The 18,983-nt window shown below is 38.5% G+C and overlaps 1 protein-coding gene across 1 annotated transcript; it reads right to left on the reverse strand.

Moving 5' to 3' along the window:
• Nucleotides 1-7,380: 7,380 nt before the first annotated feature.
• tat (tyrosine aminotransferase) lies at nucleotides 7,381-16,991 on the reverse strand. The gene is made up of 11 exons (XM_074678303.1): nucleotides 16,703-16,991; nucleotides 16,191-16,295; nucleotides 15,463-15,530; nucleotides 15,041-15,199; nucleotides 14,117-14,255; nucleotides 13,966-14,018; nucleotides 8,793-8,945; nucleotides 8,591-8,719; nucleotides 8,318-8,401; nucleotides 7,631-7,729; nucleotides 7,381-7,521 (listed from the first exon to the last, which is right to left on the reverse strand). Exons 1-11 carry the CDS (start codon nucleotides 16,989-16,991, stop codon nucleotides 7,381-7,383), a joined length of 1,419 nt encoding a protein of 472 aa, XP_074534404.1.
• Nucleotides 16,992-18,983: the final 1,992 nt, after the last annotated feature.

Below are 18,983 nucleotides of genomic sequence, written 5' to 3' on the forward strand. Positions count from 1 at the left end.
TGTCATCATTACGACTGAGGCGGGCCTCCCGATGGACTGTCTGTGTGCACGTGATGTTTGCTACAGTCCTGCCGGGCCAGTGATCTGCAAATGAGAAAGAATCCGTCTGTGAGAGGCGGATTACTTTGCCCTGAGCTCAGGCTCCCAGGCGCAGGCTGCCAGGTATGGAGCTATCATTGTAGCACCACGCCTCAGCCACTTAGCAATCCACACTGCCTCAGTTGTATCTGATGATTTGTGTGGATTTTTAGCTCTTGTAAGACAAACAAAAAAAAATTGAGACTTTTCAGCCATCTCAGACTACATTTTTATTTGTGAATCAGTTTAAACATTTGTGGATCAGTTCACAAATTTGTGGATCATTCACATATGTGTGGATGCATTGACCCACACACAAATAATTTTGCCACATTGCATTATGTAATACATTCTGACATATTGCATTAGTCATTACAAAAGATATTACATTTTTTTTTTATCAAGAAAATGTGAGAATTATGTGCATCATGCAACAAACCACCAAAAACGCATATCTTCATAAGAAAAAAAAACATAATACCATCAGGAAGATATTGACTTTAAGTGGGTGCCAGGGCAATCCTGAGGCCCCTGCCAACAAATTAAATTAAAATCATAGGAGTTTCTACTACCAAGGGAACCAGGTTCTTCAGGCCACAGACGTGTTGTTGTTTGCTCTAGTCAGCAGAGGGGGATGCATACCAGCATGAATGCTAAATATGAATTTATTTTAAAAACTCAGGATGTTTCATTGCTCAAATCTAAATAAAGTACAACTCAATTCATAGACAATGTGTATGAAAGCTCAAAGAGACAAACTTGCACTAAATGACTTTTACTGACACCAGCGTCATCGCTGCACTCAGATCTTGGAACACACACATACATGCAACACGTGACACAAAGCAGACAAAACACTAAAACAAACATGGAAAAGAAAGAAAACTTTCTTCTATCTCCATTTCTTCAATACAACAATATTTCTTTTCTATTTCTTTGGCAGCAACAGCCTTCAGTCGACTACAGTAAACAATTTCAAATGTACTGAGATAGTTCCCTTTTTCTTTGCTGGAGTTTTAAGGAAAAAGAGTTGCCTGCTCTAATCTGCAGACTACTTTTCTATATTGTGAGGGTTTGTTTGACATATCCTGTCACTATTGATGAAGGACAACACACGTTCTGTTCCATATTTGTTTTTCTGTTTTGTCTATGTGAGCTTTCAAACAACACATTTTCTAGGAAATCAGTTATATTTGATTCAGATCTGACCAATGAAACATCCTACTGGTTTTTAAGATAAATTATGTTTCATGCTGGTATTCTTAAGTCGACATTTTTCTGATGGTTTACTGTTTTTTTTTAATCAAGACATCAATTTTGGTGGTTTGTTACATAATGAACATAATATTTTACATTTTCTTGATAACAAAGAAAGTAATAATTAGTGACACACCTGCATTTTTTAGTGACTGATGCAATGTGGCAAAATGTATTACATAATGCAGCAAAGCTTATTACACACTGCGTTCACAAATTCATCTAAAAATATGTGTCAGATTATTACAAATACAGCGATATTACATGATATATTAAAGATGTAATACATAATTACATATTTGTGTTATCACATACTGTGGCACTACAAACCCCAAAACAGACTTTGCCAAAATCCATAAAATGATCTGTGTTCGCACCAGCCCCATGTGATAATGCCATCAGTCAGTTTGTTTGTAGAGCACATCTTATGAATGTAGCAAAACAACCGAAACATTTTTTTAATACAAAAAAAAACGTGCTAAATAAGAGACATACTCTCCAGTATTTATTTTCGTTATTATTAGTTGTTTTATAGTAATGATTTGTGTATCCACTTGAAAGCATACAATCGCTTAGTGTAGTTTTACCGGGATGTGCATGTGAATCAATCCCAAACAGTCCATGAGTCAGTAACATGCATCGATTGCGCTTTGTTTTATTGGCCACTAGGTGTCCTACTTGAGCACTGTGTGTCATTGAAGCCTCGAGTGGTGAGCATTGACTGTATAAAACATGGACGTAGGCTCCCCGACGTCACCTGTGTCTGAAACGGAAAATGACGCACATCGTTAACACTGTTACTGCCATAATTTTTCACCACACAAATGTATAATTTGAAATAACTTTAATGCAATCTTGGATTCAATGGAATTTTATTTGTGGTCAAGACCTGGTGGATAACAACGGTGAAATCATTAAATATGAATTGTTTATATCAAAACACCAATTTCCTATTCCCTATAAAGAATGCAAAGCAGTAGTTCAATGTATTCCTGTTGGACTTATTCAGTTAATATAAATCTACAGTCTGGTGCCAGGCCCAGGTATAAATGAAAAATTATATGTGAATGGAATAAACCTATTGGAAAAAAAATGTAGTGATAAAATAATGAGAGAAGCCATTCAAAATAACAAAATGTGTCAATCGAAATGCAAATCTCAATGGAACTCACAATTTTCAATTATAAACTGGAAAAGGACCTGGACTGTGCCATTTCAATATTGTATTGATAATAAAATAAGAGAAACTCACTTCAAAATTCTACACAGATATTACCCAACAATCCAAGCTCTTTCCAAATTTTCTGACTCGGACTCCAAATGCCGCTTTTGTCAAAACATTATCCACCTTTTCTTTACATGCCCAGTAACTAACAAATTATGGAAAGAAACAGAAACCTACATTAAGCAAAAACTTTCAATAACAATCAGCCTTATCAAAAAACATAATAACACTTTATAACAACTCATAAAAGGAAGTAGAGAAAATAGTGAACATGTTTATTCTTTTTGGTAAATACCACATCCACAAAGCAAAATTCTCCAGTTCCAAACCATTATTCAAACTATTACTTGCCGAGTTTAGAGTCTATATACAGTCATTAAGACAGTTAACAAACAAAAAAATCAATAGAATTATGAAATATTTATGACAATATGATAACTTAATATACCAGTATAATGTAATGATGTGTTAGATTGTATTTGTCATGTTTTGTACTAGTTTTGTATTCTTGGTTTTGTCTGACTGTCTGACTTGGGTTATTTTATTTATTTAAATTTTTTATTTGTGTTTTGTTTTTGTTCCTTTACTTTTTTTTATGTTACTCATCTCATATATTTATGATATATTTCAAAATTAAATTCCTTTTTTCTGTAAATACATCACATGCATATCTGTACAGTTCACCAATTTAAAAAAAAAAAAAAAAAGGAGAAGCACATCAGCTATAGCGGCCATATTGGTAGTGGCAGGGGTTTCGCATGTAAGCCTGTCAGTCACGTGACCCTGAGCTGTGCCTCTGATTGGGCAAGCTCGCGATCTTAATATCCTCTGAACGGCCGAGTTAGACAAAAATCACCCCCTTCTACAGTGTGAGCCGATAGTGAAATTAGCGACTCAGACAGGAGACGTTTTTTGAACAGGGCTGTAAAAAGGTTACTTTTGCTTTGAAAACGGCTTGTTTGGGCTTGGTGTGTAGGCCTGTGTGACTTCCAGTACTTCTGGAGCAAGCCTCAGGTGGACACTCAAGAAACAGCAGATTTTAGCACGTTCGCATTGTCTCATATACTTAGACTAGGGGTGGGCGATACTGGGAATTTTGGTATCAATCAGATACCAAGTAAATACAGGGCTCGTATCACCAATATCGATACCGATACTGATACTTTTTACATGAAATGTCATGATCGTTGAATAATTTTCGGGATTTTGCCTTGAGTTGTTTGATTATGATTATGGTTAAACACAGCAAAAAGATTTTAGGCAATAATTTTTGTTTTCTTATTTTTTTAACAAACCACAACAATAGAACAATATTTTAACTGTATAAAAGTAATTAAATTATCATTCTACCACCACAGTTGTTAAGGAAAAAAAAATCACAAATGTAAAATAACAAAAAGTTCCCTCCCATCTGCACAGAGAAGCGGCGAATGGAGGAAAGTAAAATAAATTGCTGGACAACATAAGAGAAACTGCAGTATCGATCTCATCACGCTAGTATCAATCCGATACCAATACTCATCTCGGTATCGATACTATCGATATTTAGATCAATATGCCCACCCCTAACTTAGACTGGAGGTTGCTGATTGGTGGTGAGACGTGTTTTGAACTCTATGGTTTTGAATCGAGAGTCAAAGCTTCAACAAAGGCTTTGTATTGGCCAACTTAGCTCAAACAAATTTCCCTTGCCACTTCAATGTAGGACTTTAAGTTTCTGACTCTACTGTTCCTGATGAAAGAGAAACCGATTAAAGGTGTCAGAAAAGGGAACATTTAATTCCTCAAAAAAGAAAGCTGCAGGTTACGAATACTATGATGTTTGCAAAGCGCAATTTTTCTTAACCAATAACATCCTATCAGTCAGAAAAACAAAGCTCCTCGTCCTGCTTGATAGGCCTTCTCACTAGAGCTCGTCTCCTTCTCATCAGACTCCCGTATGGACATTTTACGACAATAAACTGCACTTTAGGGTGGTCAAAACTTAACAACAAGACACATAAACAGAGAACTATAGCCGCAAAGCTGCTATAACACAGTGTTTAAATATGCACAAAAGGTGAACCATAAATTATTCATCAAGATCCAAAGCAACTTATTATTTATTAACATAGATATATGCAATTTTGGACTTGATATTGCGTGGCACCAACAGCATCAACCATCCATCACAGCTTTTTACTCTAGGGCTCTGATCTCAGTATGAATAAAGATACACACGTATACAAACATATTAATAAACATCACATTCACCTTAAAAATTCAGAATTAATCGCAGAAACACTTAAACATCTCACCATATATTGATGAGATCAACATTTGACCACTTGACTCCATGTGGGGTTGCTCTATCCCCTCTACCTGTAGAAAAACTCCACGTAATTTATATCCAGCATTGTCTCCAGTTTAAATAAGCAGGGCACTCTTAAAACTTTGTAGAGTATATTTTAGAGGTATTTATGGTAAAAACTAACCAACTGTTAATTGTACCGGTGTTGTACAATGAACAAGTCATAATTATAACCACTTTATATCAAGTTTGATTATCTAACTGTGCAGTTACAGGTGTGTGGTTTATCAAAAGGCACTTTAAAAGTATGTGTATAGAGTGTTTTTTTTTTTTTGAGTAACATTTACACAACAGAGTAAATATATATATATATATATATATATATATATATATATATATATATATATATATATATATATATATATATATATATATATATATATATATATGTAAATATATATATATATATATATATTTATATATATATATATATATATATATATATATATATATATATATATATATATATTCATAAAAACTTCAAACTAAATTTACTTTTTTTAATTCTTAAAACTTAATTAACCTAATTTTGAGCAGCTGTGAGGAACTTGGGCTTTGTGTTGACTTTGGCGCCCCCTGTTGATGAAAATGCACGCCATATTTCTTTGCTGATTTTGTCTTGTCAATTCTTTGCGGTAGTTTCTGACAGAATATCTCATCCTGCCAGGGCTAATGGTTGTGGAAACATATTAATTCACATTTACATTCTGCCTGTTTGACTCCATTTGTGTCTTTATGCTTCATTTGGCTGTAACGGCTGCAGATAAATAATGTTGTATTTAGTCGCAATGGTGTACAAGTTCAAACTCCTGTGCATATGTTTCAAAAGCTGTGATAAATGTAGCGCCCATTACATTTCTAATTAATCAAGTTTAACAATTAATGCAAGATTCAAAGTGTTGTCATGTAGTCAGTGCAGAAAAACATTTAATGGTGCAAGGTAAGATGTTTCCTTGTTGTGTGCATAAACATTTCAAACTTTAATATTTCCCTGCACAATGAAATGATTTGCTGTCTTTGTGTAGCCTGGAGTTTCTTCAATTGTTTCAAACCAAGGGCCAATTATGCTAGTGTCAGGTTGATTCTAGAGGGTGATCTTTCAGTATTTAAAATCGTCAAACGGTGTGTTTTATGTACCATGACTTGTATTATACCATTAGAAAAACATTACTATACTATTAGAAAATTAATTACAACTGTTTTTTTTTTTTTTTTTTTTTTTTTTTTGGGGGGGGGGGGGGGGGGGGGGGGCACTTTATGGAGGGGGGGAACATGACCCCCCACCCCCCGGGATTTGTGCCTATGTCAGCAACATTACTCAGGTAAGCTGTGGACTGTAAACCATGTTCAGTTGTTACTAAGGGCCCAAAGTGAGCCAAGAAAATATCCCCCACACCATTACACCACCACCAGCAGCCTGAACCTTTGATACAAGACAGGATGGACCCTTCCCTTTTTTATAACCATATTTTCTGTCAACTGCATGCAGTACAAATTAGTCTAATTGTTTTTAGTTTGATGTAATGTACAAAGTTTTTCTTCAAGCTCTATGACGGATGTGTTTCACACTGGACCAATCCAACCTCCATTTTTCACACTAAGTCTCGTTATGCCATGTGCTTGGTGAGTATTTGATTAGGATTGTCCACAGAGTCTCACTCATCTCATGAACTTTGAACAGCTCCTGTATGAAGCAGCTGTGAAGAAACTTTCAGAAACCTTAATACACACAGGACTTATGGGAAATCTGCTGTGACTGCGAGTTCAGTACGATTTAAATTTGAGATCAAAGGCACATTAATCTCTTCTGTTTGTTCGATGCTCTGTCAAAATGGTAGTTTCTGAGTCTAACTCCAAATACATTTGAATATTTCACAAAAATCCAAACCAATCATTTCATAGTTTTATTAGCTTACTGTTAAAAACTACAATCAACATCTGACAGTTGAAAAATCTTTATACAGAAACACTACACTTAACGTGCAATACAGAGAATATGTAGAAACCAAGCATGCCAAAACAAACTCACAGTGCACTGAGAGTTGTTTTCTAGCACGAGCAAAGAATACAAAAGAATTTTGATATACAACATTTATAAAAATGGATATTCAACATTCACTTCCTCTTGTTGTGGCAGCAAACAAACGGGTTGATGTGTACAGAGCCCATGTTACTATCCTAGACGTTACATTGCATAGATGTATTACACAAATTACATAAATACACAAACAAGTAGAGGTTAATACAGGTCGTTTGTATAAAATATAAATATTATGTCAGCTCATTTCATCAAAAATTACACCACTTATGGACCATCAAATGTGCTGTTTCCAAGCTTATCATCCTCACAGTGTGACTCACATTTCTACTCCTTTGACTTCACAAGATGGAAAACCTCTCTAAGCTCGGTTCATGTGGCTGTAAGCTTCGGTCGATATCAGGTCCATTCTCCAGGACTGGTCCTGCTGCATCACTGGTCCAGATCGTTGCTGTCACGGCTGCGGGGTCGATAGTGTCGCTGGCAAAACTCGGCAATGCGACCGCAGGCCTCAATCATCAGCTCCTCGGGTACCGTCACCACGATACGGAAGTAGTTTGGATACTCAAACGCCTGCAAGAGGTCCAGAATGATGATAAGGTGAGTTATAAAATAAATGATGTGATTATTCTGAATGTAAGTGTTCACTCAGATGAACGGATGAACGGGGAGCATTTCTTACTGAAGCAGGCAGACAGAAGACAGACTGCTCGGTCACCAGGTTCTCAGTAAAATCCACATCATTCTTAAAATCTGGGAAGTGATCCATCTCTATCCCCACCTGGAAAATCATACAAAAACAAACAATTTGGAGAAAATACCAAGTAAAGAGAACAAAAATTATGCATACAGGTGTTTTAAGTATCAGTAAGGATCATTGATTGATGCGTTGTGATGCCAAAGTTTGTAATGAGTGATAAAATGCTGTGACAGAGGTTGACGTGACCTGCTTTGGGGAGCGATAACTCGACAAAACAAACAGTGACAACAAAGACGGAATTATGAAGCTGAAGCAGACCCCAAAGATTCAACTGTGAAACATCCTGACAGTCATTGTTCTAGGATGAATTTATGTTAATGAATTTTTGCAAAAAAAGAAAAACAAAACCCTGTCCAATAGCTGAAAGGATTATAAAATGAACAACAGTGCTTCCTCAGGGTGTGATGATTCCTTACAACTCTACAGCTCCATCATTCATTTTGTAATGTGGCTACTTCTGCCTCAGAAGTCTTTTCCTAGTCCTGTGCACGTGGTCACAGTTATTTTGTAATCATTTACTTTTGACAATAAACAGAGGGTAACATAGTTAATACTTTGAATGACATGACTGTTTGCCATGTCCATTAAACACACACTTTAAATACTGACCATGAGATACATGGCTCCTGAAGGCATCACAGGGTTGAGGCCGGGGACCAGGGATAGCTCGTTGAAACACAGCTCTGAGTTGGACTGAGGAGAAAAAGAGAAACTGCCTGGTCAGTCTCACATTACTGGTAGTTAAAGATAATAAAACGTACACACTTCCCCTCTTCCCCTCGGACTGTTTGATATTATGTCCCTGAAATGACTCAAAAGAAAGAAAGCTGAGGAGATAGAAAAGCAGATCAGCTGCGTTTAGAAACTACATCTCTTGTTCACCTTGAGAAAGCTGATGGTCTCGCTGTAGAAGCTCTGAGGTGTGTTGTTGAGGATACTCTCCAGGGCTCCCTGGACGATGCTACAGGCTCCAAGAATACGCTGACTCAGTTTCACCAGACCCTGTCTGATCTGTCGAGGAATCATACTGAAGTTTAGTGATCACGATCTTTATAAAGTAAATTCACACATGAACCCTACGTACCTCAGGTCCAAATATGTCGTTTCTGTCATGGATGAGGATCCATCCCATTCTCCAACCAGGGACCAGCCAGCGTTTGGCCAAGCCGCCACAGGACAGGATCGGTACGTCACTGCTGAGAGACGCCATGGAGGGAGAATCACAACCAGGGAAAACCTGGAAAAAGGAAACGTGAAATACAATGATTTACAACAGAAAGTCAAGGATTATTTAATGCTGAGAGGCACAAAGCCTGATCTTAATCAAGTTTACGCAACTATCAGGGGTGCCCTTCAATTTAAGTTACATAATAATTTGGGGAAAGCACAGTTAAAGGTGCTGTGAGGACTGTCTGTTTGGCATTGATTGTAATGATCCCTTTGGGTTGGAATCTGTAGTGTTCTTCCAAAATAAAGACACCATTTCCCACAAGCCCCATCACCCACTGTGGCAAATTAATGGAGGGCAGATCTTCTTTTTACCACTACTGTTCAAAACAGCTTTTACAAAGATGCCAAGCAACAAGGTAATGTTTTAATATAAGGTGATGTATTTAATATGGTTATGAAGAGCTACTGTTTGAAACATGACAAGTATGAAACATTTTAAACTCAGTTTGCACTCAAACCATGTGAGTGGAGCAGAGCGACGACAATTTCCCCTCTGTCGCTCCACCCCCCAAAGTCCAACCATGTCACTCAGCCAGTCTGATTCTGTACATGAGTGATGTAAATGATTTTGTAAAAGCCCCGTTTCCACCAAGCGGTCCAGTGTGGATCAGTTAGCTTTGGTATGGGTTGGCTTGGTTAAGCCTGATACTGTTGGCATTCCACACCCAACTGTGCCCCCTTGTGGTAGGCGGCGTGTAAGCTGGATGCTGATAACTGCATCAGTTACATAATAGTGTGAAGCCATAGCAGCGCGACACAGTGCACCATGCTAAGAAAAATTCAACGAAGAAGAAAAACCTGACACAGTAAACAAAGAGCAACAATGGAAGACATCCAGCATTTTGTCTTCTTTATGATTTCCATGTAGCTCTTTGTTAAATAGCTCAAGTTTTAAGTTTAGTTTCAGAAAAGATTGTGTGCCACCAGGAGAAATACAGCAGCCACCGTTGCACGGTAAGTAACGATTCTTTCGACCAATCAATGGTCTGCAGTGTTGTAGCTCCACCTTATGGGGTTGGATCAGTTTCAGTTTGGCACCACTACGGAAGGCTTCCTAAAAGTGTGGCTCGTCTTAGTTATTTGGGGATCTGTCCTGAGATTAGTCAGTGGTAATGCCACAAAATGCATGCTGTACCAAACGGGGCTTAAATGGCTTCATGTTCTCCAGGTTAAATCCAGACCACAGTAACAGAGAAATAGCCTTCAGAAATAACAAACCACTCATTTAAATCCCGGTGAAGCTTTAAGCAAATGTGACTCCAAAGCTTTGCACTTTAACAACCCAAAAGTCTTCTGGTTGCTTTTGCCAACTTAAGTTAGACCAGATGAAAAATCTGTAGGAGAAACTTTTAAAAGTGAACCTGAACAGTGAAGTTATGCCAAACTGTAAAACCTGGAACCTGGAAAACTCAAACCACATGCCTCTGTGTTTTAACTGCCCAATCAAAAAGCATGCTGTACATCTTTTTTAAGCACAGAAACCCAGTAAAAGCTCAGATTTGTCATATAACACTGTATTTATGGCGTAGGTGAGGAAGAAACCACGAGGGAGAACACAAAGAGAGCACAGAAAGGGAGGGGGGAGTTGAGAAGAAGGTTTGACCGTACAGTAACCACAGGAAACTACGCTCCACCCACATGAAGCTGCTTCTCATTAAGGCTGAGCAGCCTCTTCAGCGCAGAGCCGGGAACTGCCCCGCATCCTATTGGCTGACTGATATGAGTGACATCACAGCAGCGTACATCTGAAATGTGCCTGCATGGCTCTCCAAGTCTAAACACTTCCTGGCTTGTGGTTGTCTGGGCTCACTCCACACGTGTTGAAGTCAGAGAGATGTTACGTAAAAACATAATGGTCAGAACAGAGAGGGGAAGCTCTGTGAGCAACAAAGGAACAAAAGTGGATGACGAAGGAGCAGAAACGAAGCAGCCACACGGCTGGGGCCCATGTACAGAACAGAGTGAAGAAAACAGTTTGTTCTGGAGGTTTATTATCTTAAAGACTGGCTGTAAATCTCACATTCAGGTCACACATCTGGTCAAATTGAGCAGACGTGAGTGTAAAATTATTATTTACTGCTCCGGCCAGAGAGATAACGTCTCACTGACTCAGCCTGGTCAGCTTCACAGACACTGTGGCCCCTTGGCCCCCTGACTCTAAAGTGTAAAACCACCACACCCCCACTCTGCTCTCAACCATCAAGCACACACACACACACACACACACACACACACACACACACACACACACACACACACACACACACACACACACACACACACACCCTTCCTCCTGTGTGTGTCTGCTGCTGCTGCAGAATCCAACATATGCATTAACTGCAACCACATGCAGGCAGAAAAGTGCAAAGTCATCCTGATCTGGCTTTGTTTTCTCCAAAATGGTCAGATGCGGAGGAGAGGAGGTGGGGTTAATGTGGATGTACTCCACAACCCCATCATTCAACTTTTTCTTCTCACAGTAAAACAGACTGTTATGAAACAATCAAAAAGCAGAATTGAATGTTTTCAGCCCAGTTTAAAAGAGGTTTGGGTCTGAAAATTTCATTTCTCTACCAGCACACACAGTGCTGGGGTGAAATTTTTAATGACTCGACACTTTCAAAGTTATTAAACCAACGAGTTTTGCTAAAGTGAGGGCGTTACAGACTGGACTGACAGGTGAGCACCATGTCGCTGTCTACAGAGAGGCTTAATGTCCACCTCTTACCTCATCCAAACTCCAACACAGCTAGGTTAAATTCAGCATGGTTCACCAAAATAAAGGGGAAATAAGTCTGCATGCATTCAAGTTTGCGTTCAACTAATTTACCTATTGTGAGCTCTAAATATGACATTTTGGATGTTCTTACCCAGTATATGCATTAATTACAAACACATGCAGAAAGAAAAGTGCAAAGTCATTGTGGTCCAGCTTTGTTTTCTTCTAAATGAGAGGATGCACACGGGTAGGGGTGGGAGGGGTGTTAATGTGAATGCACTTAGCAACCCCAACACTCAACTTTGTTGTCGGTTTACAACAAAAACAGATTGTTACGAAAAAATTCAGCATTTCCATATTTCACTAAGTGCTGTAGCAGGAACCAGACAGAGATGTAAACTCTCAATCTAGCCCTCAGTTTGCTCAGTAAACCTTGTTATCCGGGTAACCATCACACTACTTACATGGTGTTCAGAAGTACATGCTTCTTACTATGAAGGATGTTGCTTTGAATCCTGAAGGTGACGTCTAAACTTCTCACAGCAGGTCGTCCCTGATTGGAAAACTACATCATTTCATAACTCAGCTCTGACCTTATCACCAGGGTTTTCTCTGATCAGACTGCAAATCATTTGTTGGCAAACAAGATGACCATGTCTGTTTGCTCCTGACTGTCTGTGTAGAAGGAGTTCATGTGCGTGCACGCTTGTTTGCATGACCTTTAACCAAAGATTGACCAGTACAAAGTCGTCAAGGCCGGTAATGACGTTTTTGGACTGAATGTTCTGGAGATTTCTTTCTTTTTTTTATAGATCACATTTGGATCCAGACTTCTGCCCTTCTGACTCTAAATTCTGGCTCCACCACCATTTCAGTACATGATGTAATTTTATTTGTGATGTAAGCTGCTCTTCATACAGAAACTTGGTCCGTGTCATTTGTATTATTGGTACTTAGTCTTTAGTGGATAACAACAGACACATTTTAAGTTGATACCTTAAACGACTACATACAAGAAATGGGTGTAGCCACATGACTCCAGCCACTAAAACCTTTTGTAATATAAATCTGATGTTTAAAGTTTTATTTTTGGTTTTGTCTTGGAGACAGGTTGTGGTTGATAGAGGTCAGGAAAGAAGAGCTTAGTGAAGACAAAGTTAAAAGTTTAATAAGATGTTTGTTTGAACATAGTGTTTTCTAATCACCCCTGTAAGCGAAGTGCTTAACAAGGTGTTTTCAGGTCAAAGTGGAAGCAATCTGTCTTTACACTCCTCCAGCTCTGAAGTGTGTTAGCTTAGCACCTCTTTTACAAGAAAAGGAACACACTGTTCAGATTGCAGGTCCTGTTGTAGTGAGCAGGTGTTGAAAGTGTGGACTGAGATCAGAAATTCACAAACAAATGTCTACTGAGGCAATAAGACACACACAAACAGACGTATACCTTTCATGTCTCAGCCACAGACTGTATAAGACCATCTGTGACGTCACCCATTTGTTTCTGATAGAGTTTCAAAGCCCATCGTCAACAGCGGCTATATTGGCTGAACTCAATCTAGCTGTGTTCGAGGTTGGATGAGGCAAGGAGGCCATGCTGACTCACTTCAGCAAAACCATTAAGTTTAAGAACAATAATGAGTTATGAAACAATCTGCGTTTTTTGCTGTAAACATCAGGTGTTATTGGGGGACTTGGTGTGTTTGAGGTTTCTGGTGTTTCTGCACTTCCACTGAAATTTTGTGCACTTGGGCATTGGCTTCATATTTTATACTGGTGGTTTGTTTTTCAACAAACTCTACAGTTTGCTTTAATTTTTTACTATATTTTGTAATGATAATTTAAATCTGTTTAAGAAATTAAATTAGGCTACTTATTCATTGTTAACACCAAAGCATAGGGGCACGCAAGCTTACATGAATTAAAGTTCACATTCAACTAAGTGAAGTATTTTGAGCTGTTGTGATTATCTACCTTGATTGTTTGTTGTGTTTAACGTGACACCACTGGGGTTAATTTGTAAACTCAGAGTCTGAAAACTCTGCCTTTATATCTGAATTTGATGCACTTTTGCAGCCTGAGTGTAAAATTCTGTCACCCTGGCAAACCTCCTCTGCTTGCCCCTGCTGACCCTCCGCTCCCTGCTCATCCAGTGAACCCGCCTTACTGGTCACTGTTCCCAGGCCTCATTCAGCACATCGCCAATAATCCCCCCTGTGCTGACCATTCAGAGCCAGGCCGAATACCACCAAAATGAAACAGAAAAATGTGCCTCGCTGGTGTTACAGAGGGCCAGAGATGTTCCTGTACTCACCATATCGCTGTAGATTTCATCAGCCAGAATGGGAAGGCAGTGTTTGGAGGCCACTGAGACAACAGAACATGATATTTACCTCTTTGTTTCACACATGCTGCAAACTTCTGTTTTTGTGATCGTTCAAACAGTAAAGAGGACATCCGCTCACCTTTGAGGATCTTCTGCAAGTGTTCCCTGCTGAAGACGGAGCCACATGGGTTGGATGGATTAGTAACAATCAGACAGGAAGTCCTCTCGTCAATCAGGCTCTCTAGGTGCTGCAGGTCAGCCTCCCAAGACTTCTCAGGCTGGAAACCAAAGAAGTATGTCAGGATCAGGTCACAGACTTTGTTGTGTATGACAGTACACCTGTGTTCGCATGATGTTCAAGGACGGATACGAATGCAAACATGGAAAAGCAGCTGTCTAAATCCGGGCAAATCAATGAGGTGTTGGACGGCATCCAGGAGAGAATCGAGTCCTGGACAGCTGTTTCAGAGCTGTGTGACCATGTTTCTGGTTTCTTAACAGCTATAACCATCGCTGGCCCCAGTCACATGTCTCCTCTAATGACCTCTGAATGATTCAACTGGCTCACATACTATAGGGTTAAATTTGTGAAATATTTCCTTGATGGGCTGGAAATTCACTCTGGGGAATCAAAATTATGGTCTACCATAATTTCTTATCTGGTCAGTTGTGTACTTAACGATAAACTTTTGCCATGAAGCTTTTTTTGTTTTGAGGAGCAGCTTGAACTCTGTTTCCAATTCAGTTTTAAACTTATTCTGACTCCTTTAACGTCACGTAGGGAAGAGAAACTTTGGGGGAAGCTGACAACATGTAACACCAAGTCCTGAATTTCTCAACCTGAACTTTTATGTTTTTTTATTTCTTAATTTAAAAAAACACATTGTGATGTTTGACATTCCTTTTTCACTGATGTTGAGTTTGTTGATTTGTGTAGTATAAAAAGTTATATCAGTACTTGAAAAACTCAGGAGCACATATTCTAAAACTCTGTGTGAATGACAAACAGGGAAAAGAGAACAGTTAGTGAATCAGACCTGAAGATGATACGTCTCTTACTGACCAGCAGGTTGTAGAGTTTGACCTCGATGCCCATGGAGACAGCCAGAGTCTTATATAATGAGAACCCCGGGCATGGGACCAGGATGTTGTCCCCTGGGTTACACAGGACACTGATAGCCAGGTCAATGGCCTGGCTGCAGCCGCTGGTCAGGATCACATCCTGGACAGGAGGGTGGAAGCACTTAAGTTTAAAGAGCACAGACTCTAGAGAGATGATCTGTTTCTGACCCTATACTCTAAGCTGAAAAAAGCAGATTAACTGATTTTTTTAAATTATCTTATTTAATTCAGTATAAGCAATTTTATACTCCACCTAATACTGCAAAAAGGCTGTTATTGACATCAGTTGAGTGATAATAAGTTATCCCCATTCTTTCACATGGAGATTATTTGCAAACATGAGATTGTTATCATGAGAAGCACCTCTGCCTCCAGTGGAGCCTCAGCACAGCTGTAGAAGTTGGCCACGGCCTGCCGACTCTTCAGATAACCTGCAGAGATACAAACAACATGCTAACATTAGCAATCTGTATGGGTTATTAGCATCGGCAGTTTCTGCTGCCTGGGATAGAAATGAAAACATGTCGAGTCACCCAGTGAAGCCATATAACACCAAAAACCTCACACCAGAATGGGTCTGTAGGTTTTATATTGAGCTAACCTTGAATTAAATCCAAATCCTTTTTGCATGTTAGCATGGACTGAGTTAGTTTGTTTTCTACATAGTTTATCATTAAACTACAAATGTATGATTTTGATCACTTATACTTACGCTGAAAAAACAAACAGAAAAACTGTTTGTTTGTAGAAGCTAAGCATTCACACAAGCCCTAAGCTAGCTATGAGCTAACTTTGGTGCTATGCAATTTGTAGTGACTGCAAGCTAGCTCACATGAGTTCTGAGCAAAAAGAAAGGTGAGAGTAGAAATATGTAGATAAGGACATTTTTTAAGTGATAGCTCTCCTGCTTTGTGGATTTTTGAGGGGTATAATAAAACCTACATTGTAACAAAGCATGAACATGAACTCACAGATCATCAGACATCTAACCTGTAGCCTCTTAGCTAACAGGCAAACCTGAAATCCTGTTTGCATCTTTCTTGAATTACAGTACAGTGTTTGAGCCCAATTATTTTTTATGTGTGACTCACCAACAGAGGGAGCGTAGCCGTTGTATTTTTGTGAATCAATGGCGTCTTTCATGGCCTGAAGCACAGCTTCTTCTGTGGGCAGGTTACCAAACACAGTGGGATCACCTGCAGGAGACAACAAAGTAAACATTAAACTTTGTATGAAGCTCAAATGTCAGTGTACAAAAATGAAATGTGTGTCATCTGCTGGATATTATTTAAAAGATAATTTAATAGAGTGTAATTAATATTGATGCATCTGTGAAGAAACAGCCACAAGGAGATGAGTCATCACTGAATGTCTCAGACAGCTGCAGGTTAGACGAGGTGATAAACAACATGCTGCCACACCACTATAGACAAAATATTATCAGATTTTTTTTTTCTCTCACATCACTAGTCAACACATCTTCCTGCCTTGTCCACAGAGGTCCCCAAAACAACACAACCTGTGAGATCCTTACTGGAGCTGGAGATAAAACATTACAGCATTAATTAGCTACGGTTATCCTGATATAGAGAGGACCACTCACCGATAGAGAGAGCAATCATGGGTTTGTCTGGGTTGGGGGTGAGCTTCATCCCGTCCACTATGGCTCTGATGGGGTTCAGTGTGTTGTTGGCCATCTCTGAGGGCTTCACTGACCACCTCTGCCTGCGGCTCTTGGCTTTGGTCGGATACAGTGAACCATTCACGCTGACGTGGTTTCCATGGACCACCTTCCCATTCACTCCAGTCCCATTCAGAGTTTTGGCATTGACAGTGGTTTTACCGTGGACCCCATTTCCATTCATCTGAACCACGTAGGACTTGTTATCCATCCTGGAACTGAATGAATGAAAAAATGAATGAAAATAGACAGACAGATGTTAAAACATCCTTATTTATAGCACAGTGTTATATAAAGCATGTTATCATTATGCATTTTAAAGATTTAACACCACAGAACACTGGAAGTTGTACAAAAGAAACTTAAAAAGGTAAACATTAAATGTTATTAAAATAAAGCATACAAACCAAAGCCTTCAAAAGAAAACTTTTAAAAACTTTTCTTAAACTTTTGTTTCAATAAAAACCTTCAATAATCTGCTATATATGTCTGTTAATGTATTTAAGTAAGAAAGCACACTTTTTTAACAGTGTTGTTAAAAACAGCAGGATTAGTTCATGGAAGAAAACAGCTTCAAAATGTTCACTATTATTATAATTTTTATTATTATTATTATTATTATTATTATTATTATCATTATTATTATTACTTTTAATTCAAAAGCATGAAAATAAACTCACTGTCTTAATCTCCCTGAGACATGTGATAGCGTGAAGTCTCATCATCACAATGCTAAAGACCATCACTCTGGATTTACGTAGTGTGCAGACTGTCTTTCTTATTTTTGCAAAAATATATAAAAACTTGTTAAAATATTCAAACACTCCAAAAGTAACCCGGTGCTTTACTGTAAATGTTGCTTTCTTCGCACAGACAAACGGGAGAATCAATTGACTCATAACGTTTACTTCTTTTTCTTTCTTTTTTTTTTTTTTCTTCAAATAAAATTATATAGACTCTCACAAAATTAATGATCTATCTAAGGTTTGGAGGATCAGAATAACATAGATGAATTTTCAAACGGAAGTGAATGACTAAATGTACACTCAGACTATTTATTATTTATAACATCAGGTAATAACTTAAAATGATAAAATGTTAGAAATGATAACATAAATACTTGTACTCACCTCATTGTTTAGTGAATGAAAGTCTTCTGAAAGAGCTGCGGCGCTGGTTAATTATTCTTGCACGGGGTATATTAAGAGGCTCAATGATGTTTTAAACCGGTTTTATAGCAAAATCCGGAGAAATGGGTGTTGAGCCCTGCCCATATCTCCATTGGTGGAGGCTGAGGGCTGTGCCATTACACCCCTCTTACATCACTAACCAGAACCATACCACCTCGAACCCTTAACTGGATCAATCACAGGGCGGAGGAGGGGGTACAGCGGGACGCTCAGCACGCGGGACACCTTAATGACATCTGTGGGAGTGCGTCACGCGCAGCGGCGTCAGGGGGGTGACCTGGGGCCAAAAGACCGTCAGCATGACAATATTAGGAAAAAAAAAGGTTTCATAAAAGAAAATGAAGCACATGGATGCTCCTGTTCCTTACAAAAAATATCAAAAACTATAGAGTCTCAGACTACAAACCATCTTAATTTCATACTACTTTATTCGTCGACTGATATACAGAATAACCTGTATAACACAGATTGTAGTGCAGTAATTTAATGAGCATATTCAAGGAATTAAAATCTTAAACTGTCATTTCCACCATATGAAACAGTACTTTGTAGATCAATGTACCTCTGTGTGCCAAATTTCTGTTTCATGCACCGATCTTTTTTGCTTGAATGTCAAAAAACAACAATTATAACGATGTTTAAAAAAAAAAATATATATATATATATATATATATATATATATATATATATATATATATATATATATATTATTGTAGTATAATATAGGACAGCTTTGCTTCCAACAATAGCACCATGTGTCTGATGGATAGAAAGCTGTAAACTGAAAACCAAAACAATGAAGAGGAAAAATGCAACAGCAGCTCCAAAAAGTGGACAATATGGTGTGAATTTTCTGTGAGTGCAGCATTCAGATTAGCTTTTAAACTGTTTGAATTGTTATGGGAGCCAGTACGAATACAAAAGCACAATTTATACCTGTTTTAATTCACTTTTAACGGAAGTGAGTTTCTCTTAATTACAGAGTAAGACAGTCATAAATTCTGGTGTACAGT

This window comes from Halichoeres trimaculatus, unplaced genomic scaffold, assembly GCF_033239565.1.
Source record: "Halichoeres trimaculatus isolate MK-OKI-2021-1 unplaced genomic scaffold, fHalTri1.1 fHalTri1_scaffold_10, whole genome shotgun sequence".
NCBI classification, from domain to species: domain Eukaryota; kingdom Metazoa; phylum Chordata; class Actinopteri; order Labriformes; family Labridae; genus Halichoeres; species Halichoeres trimaculatus.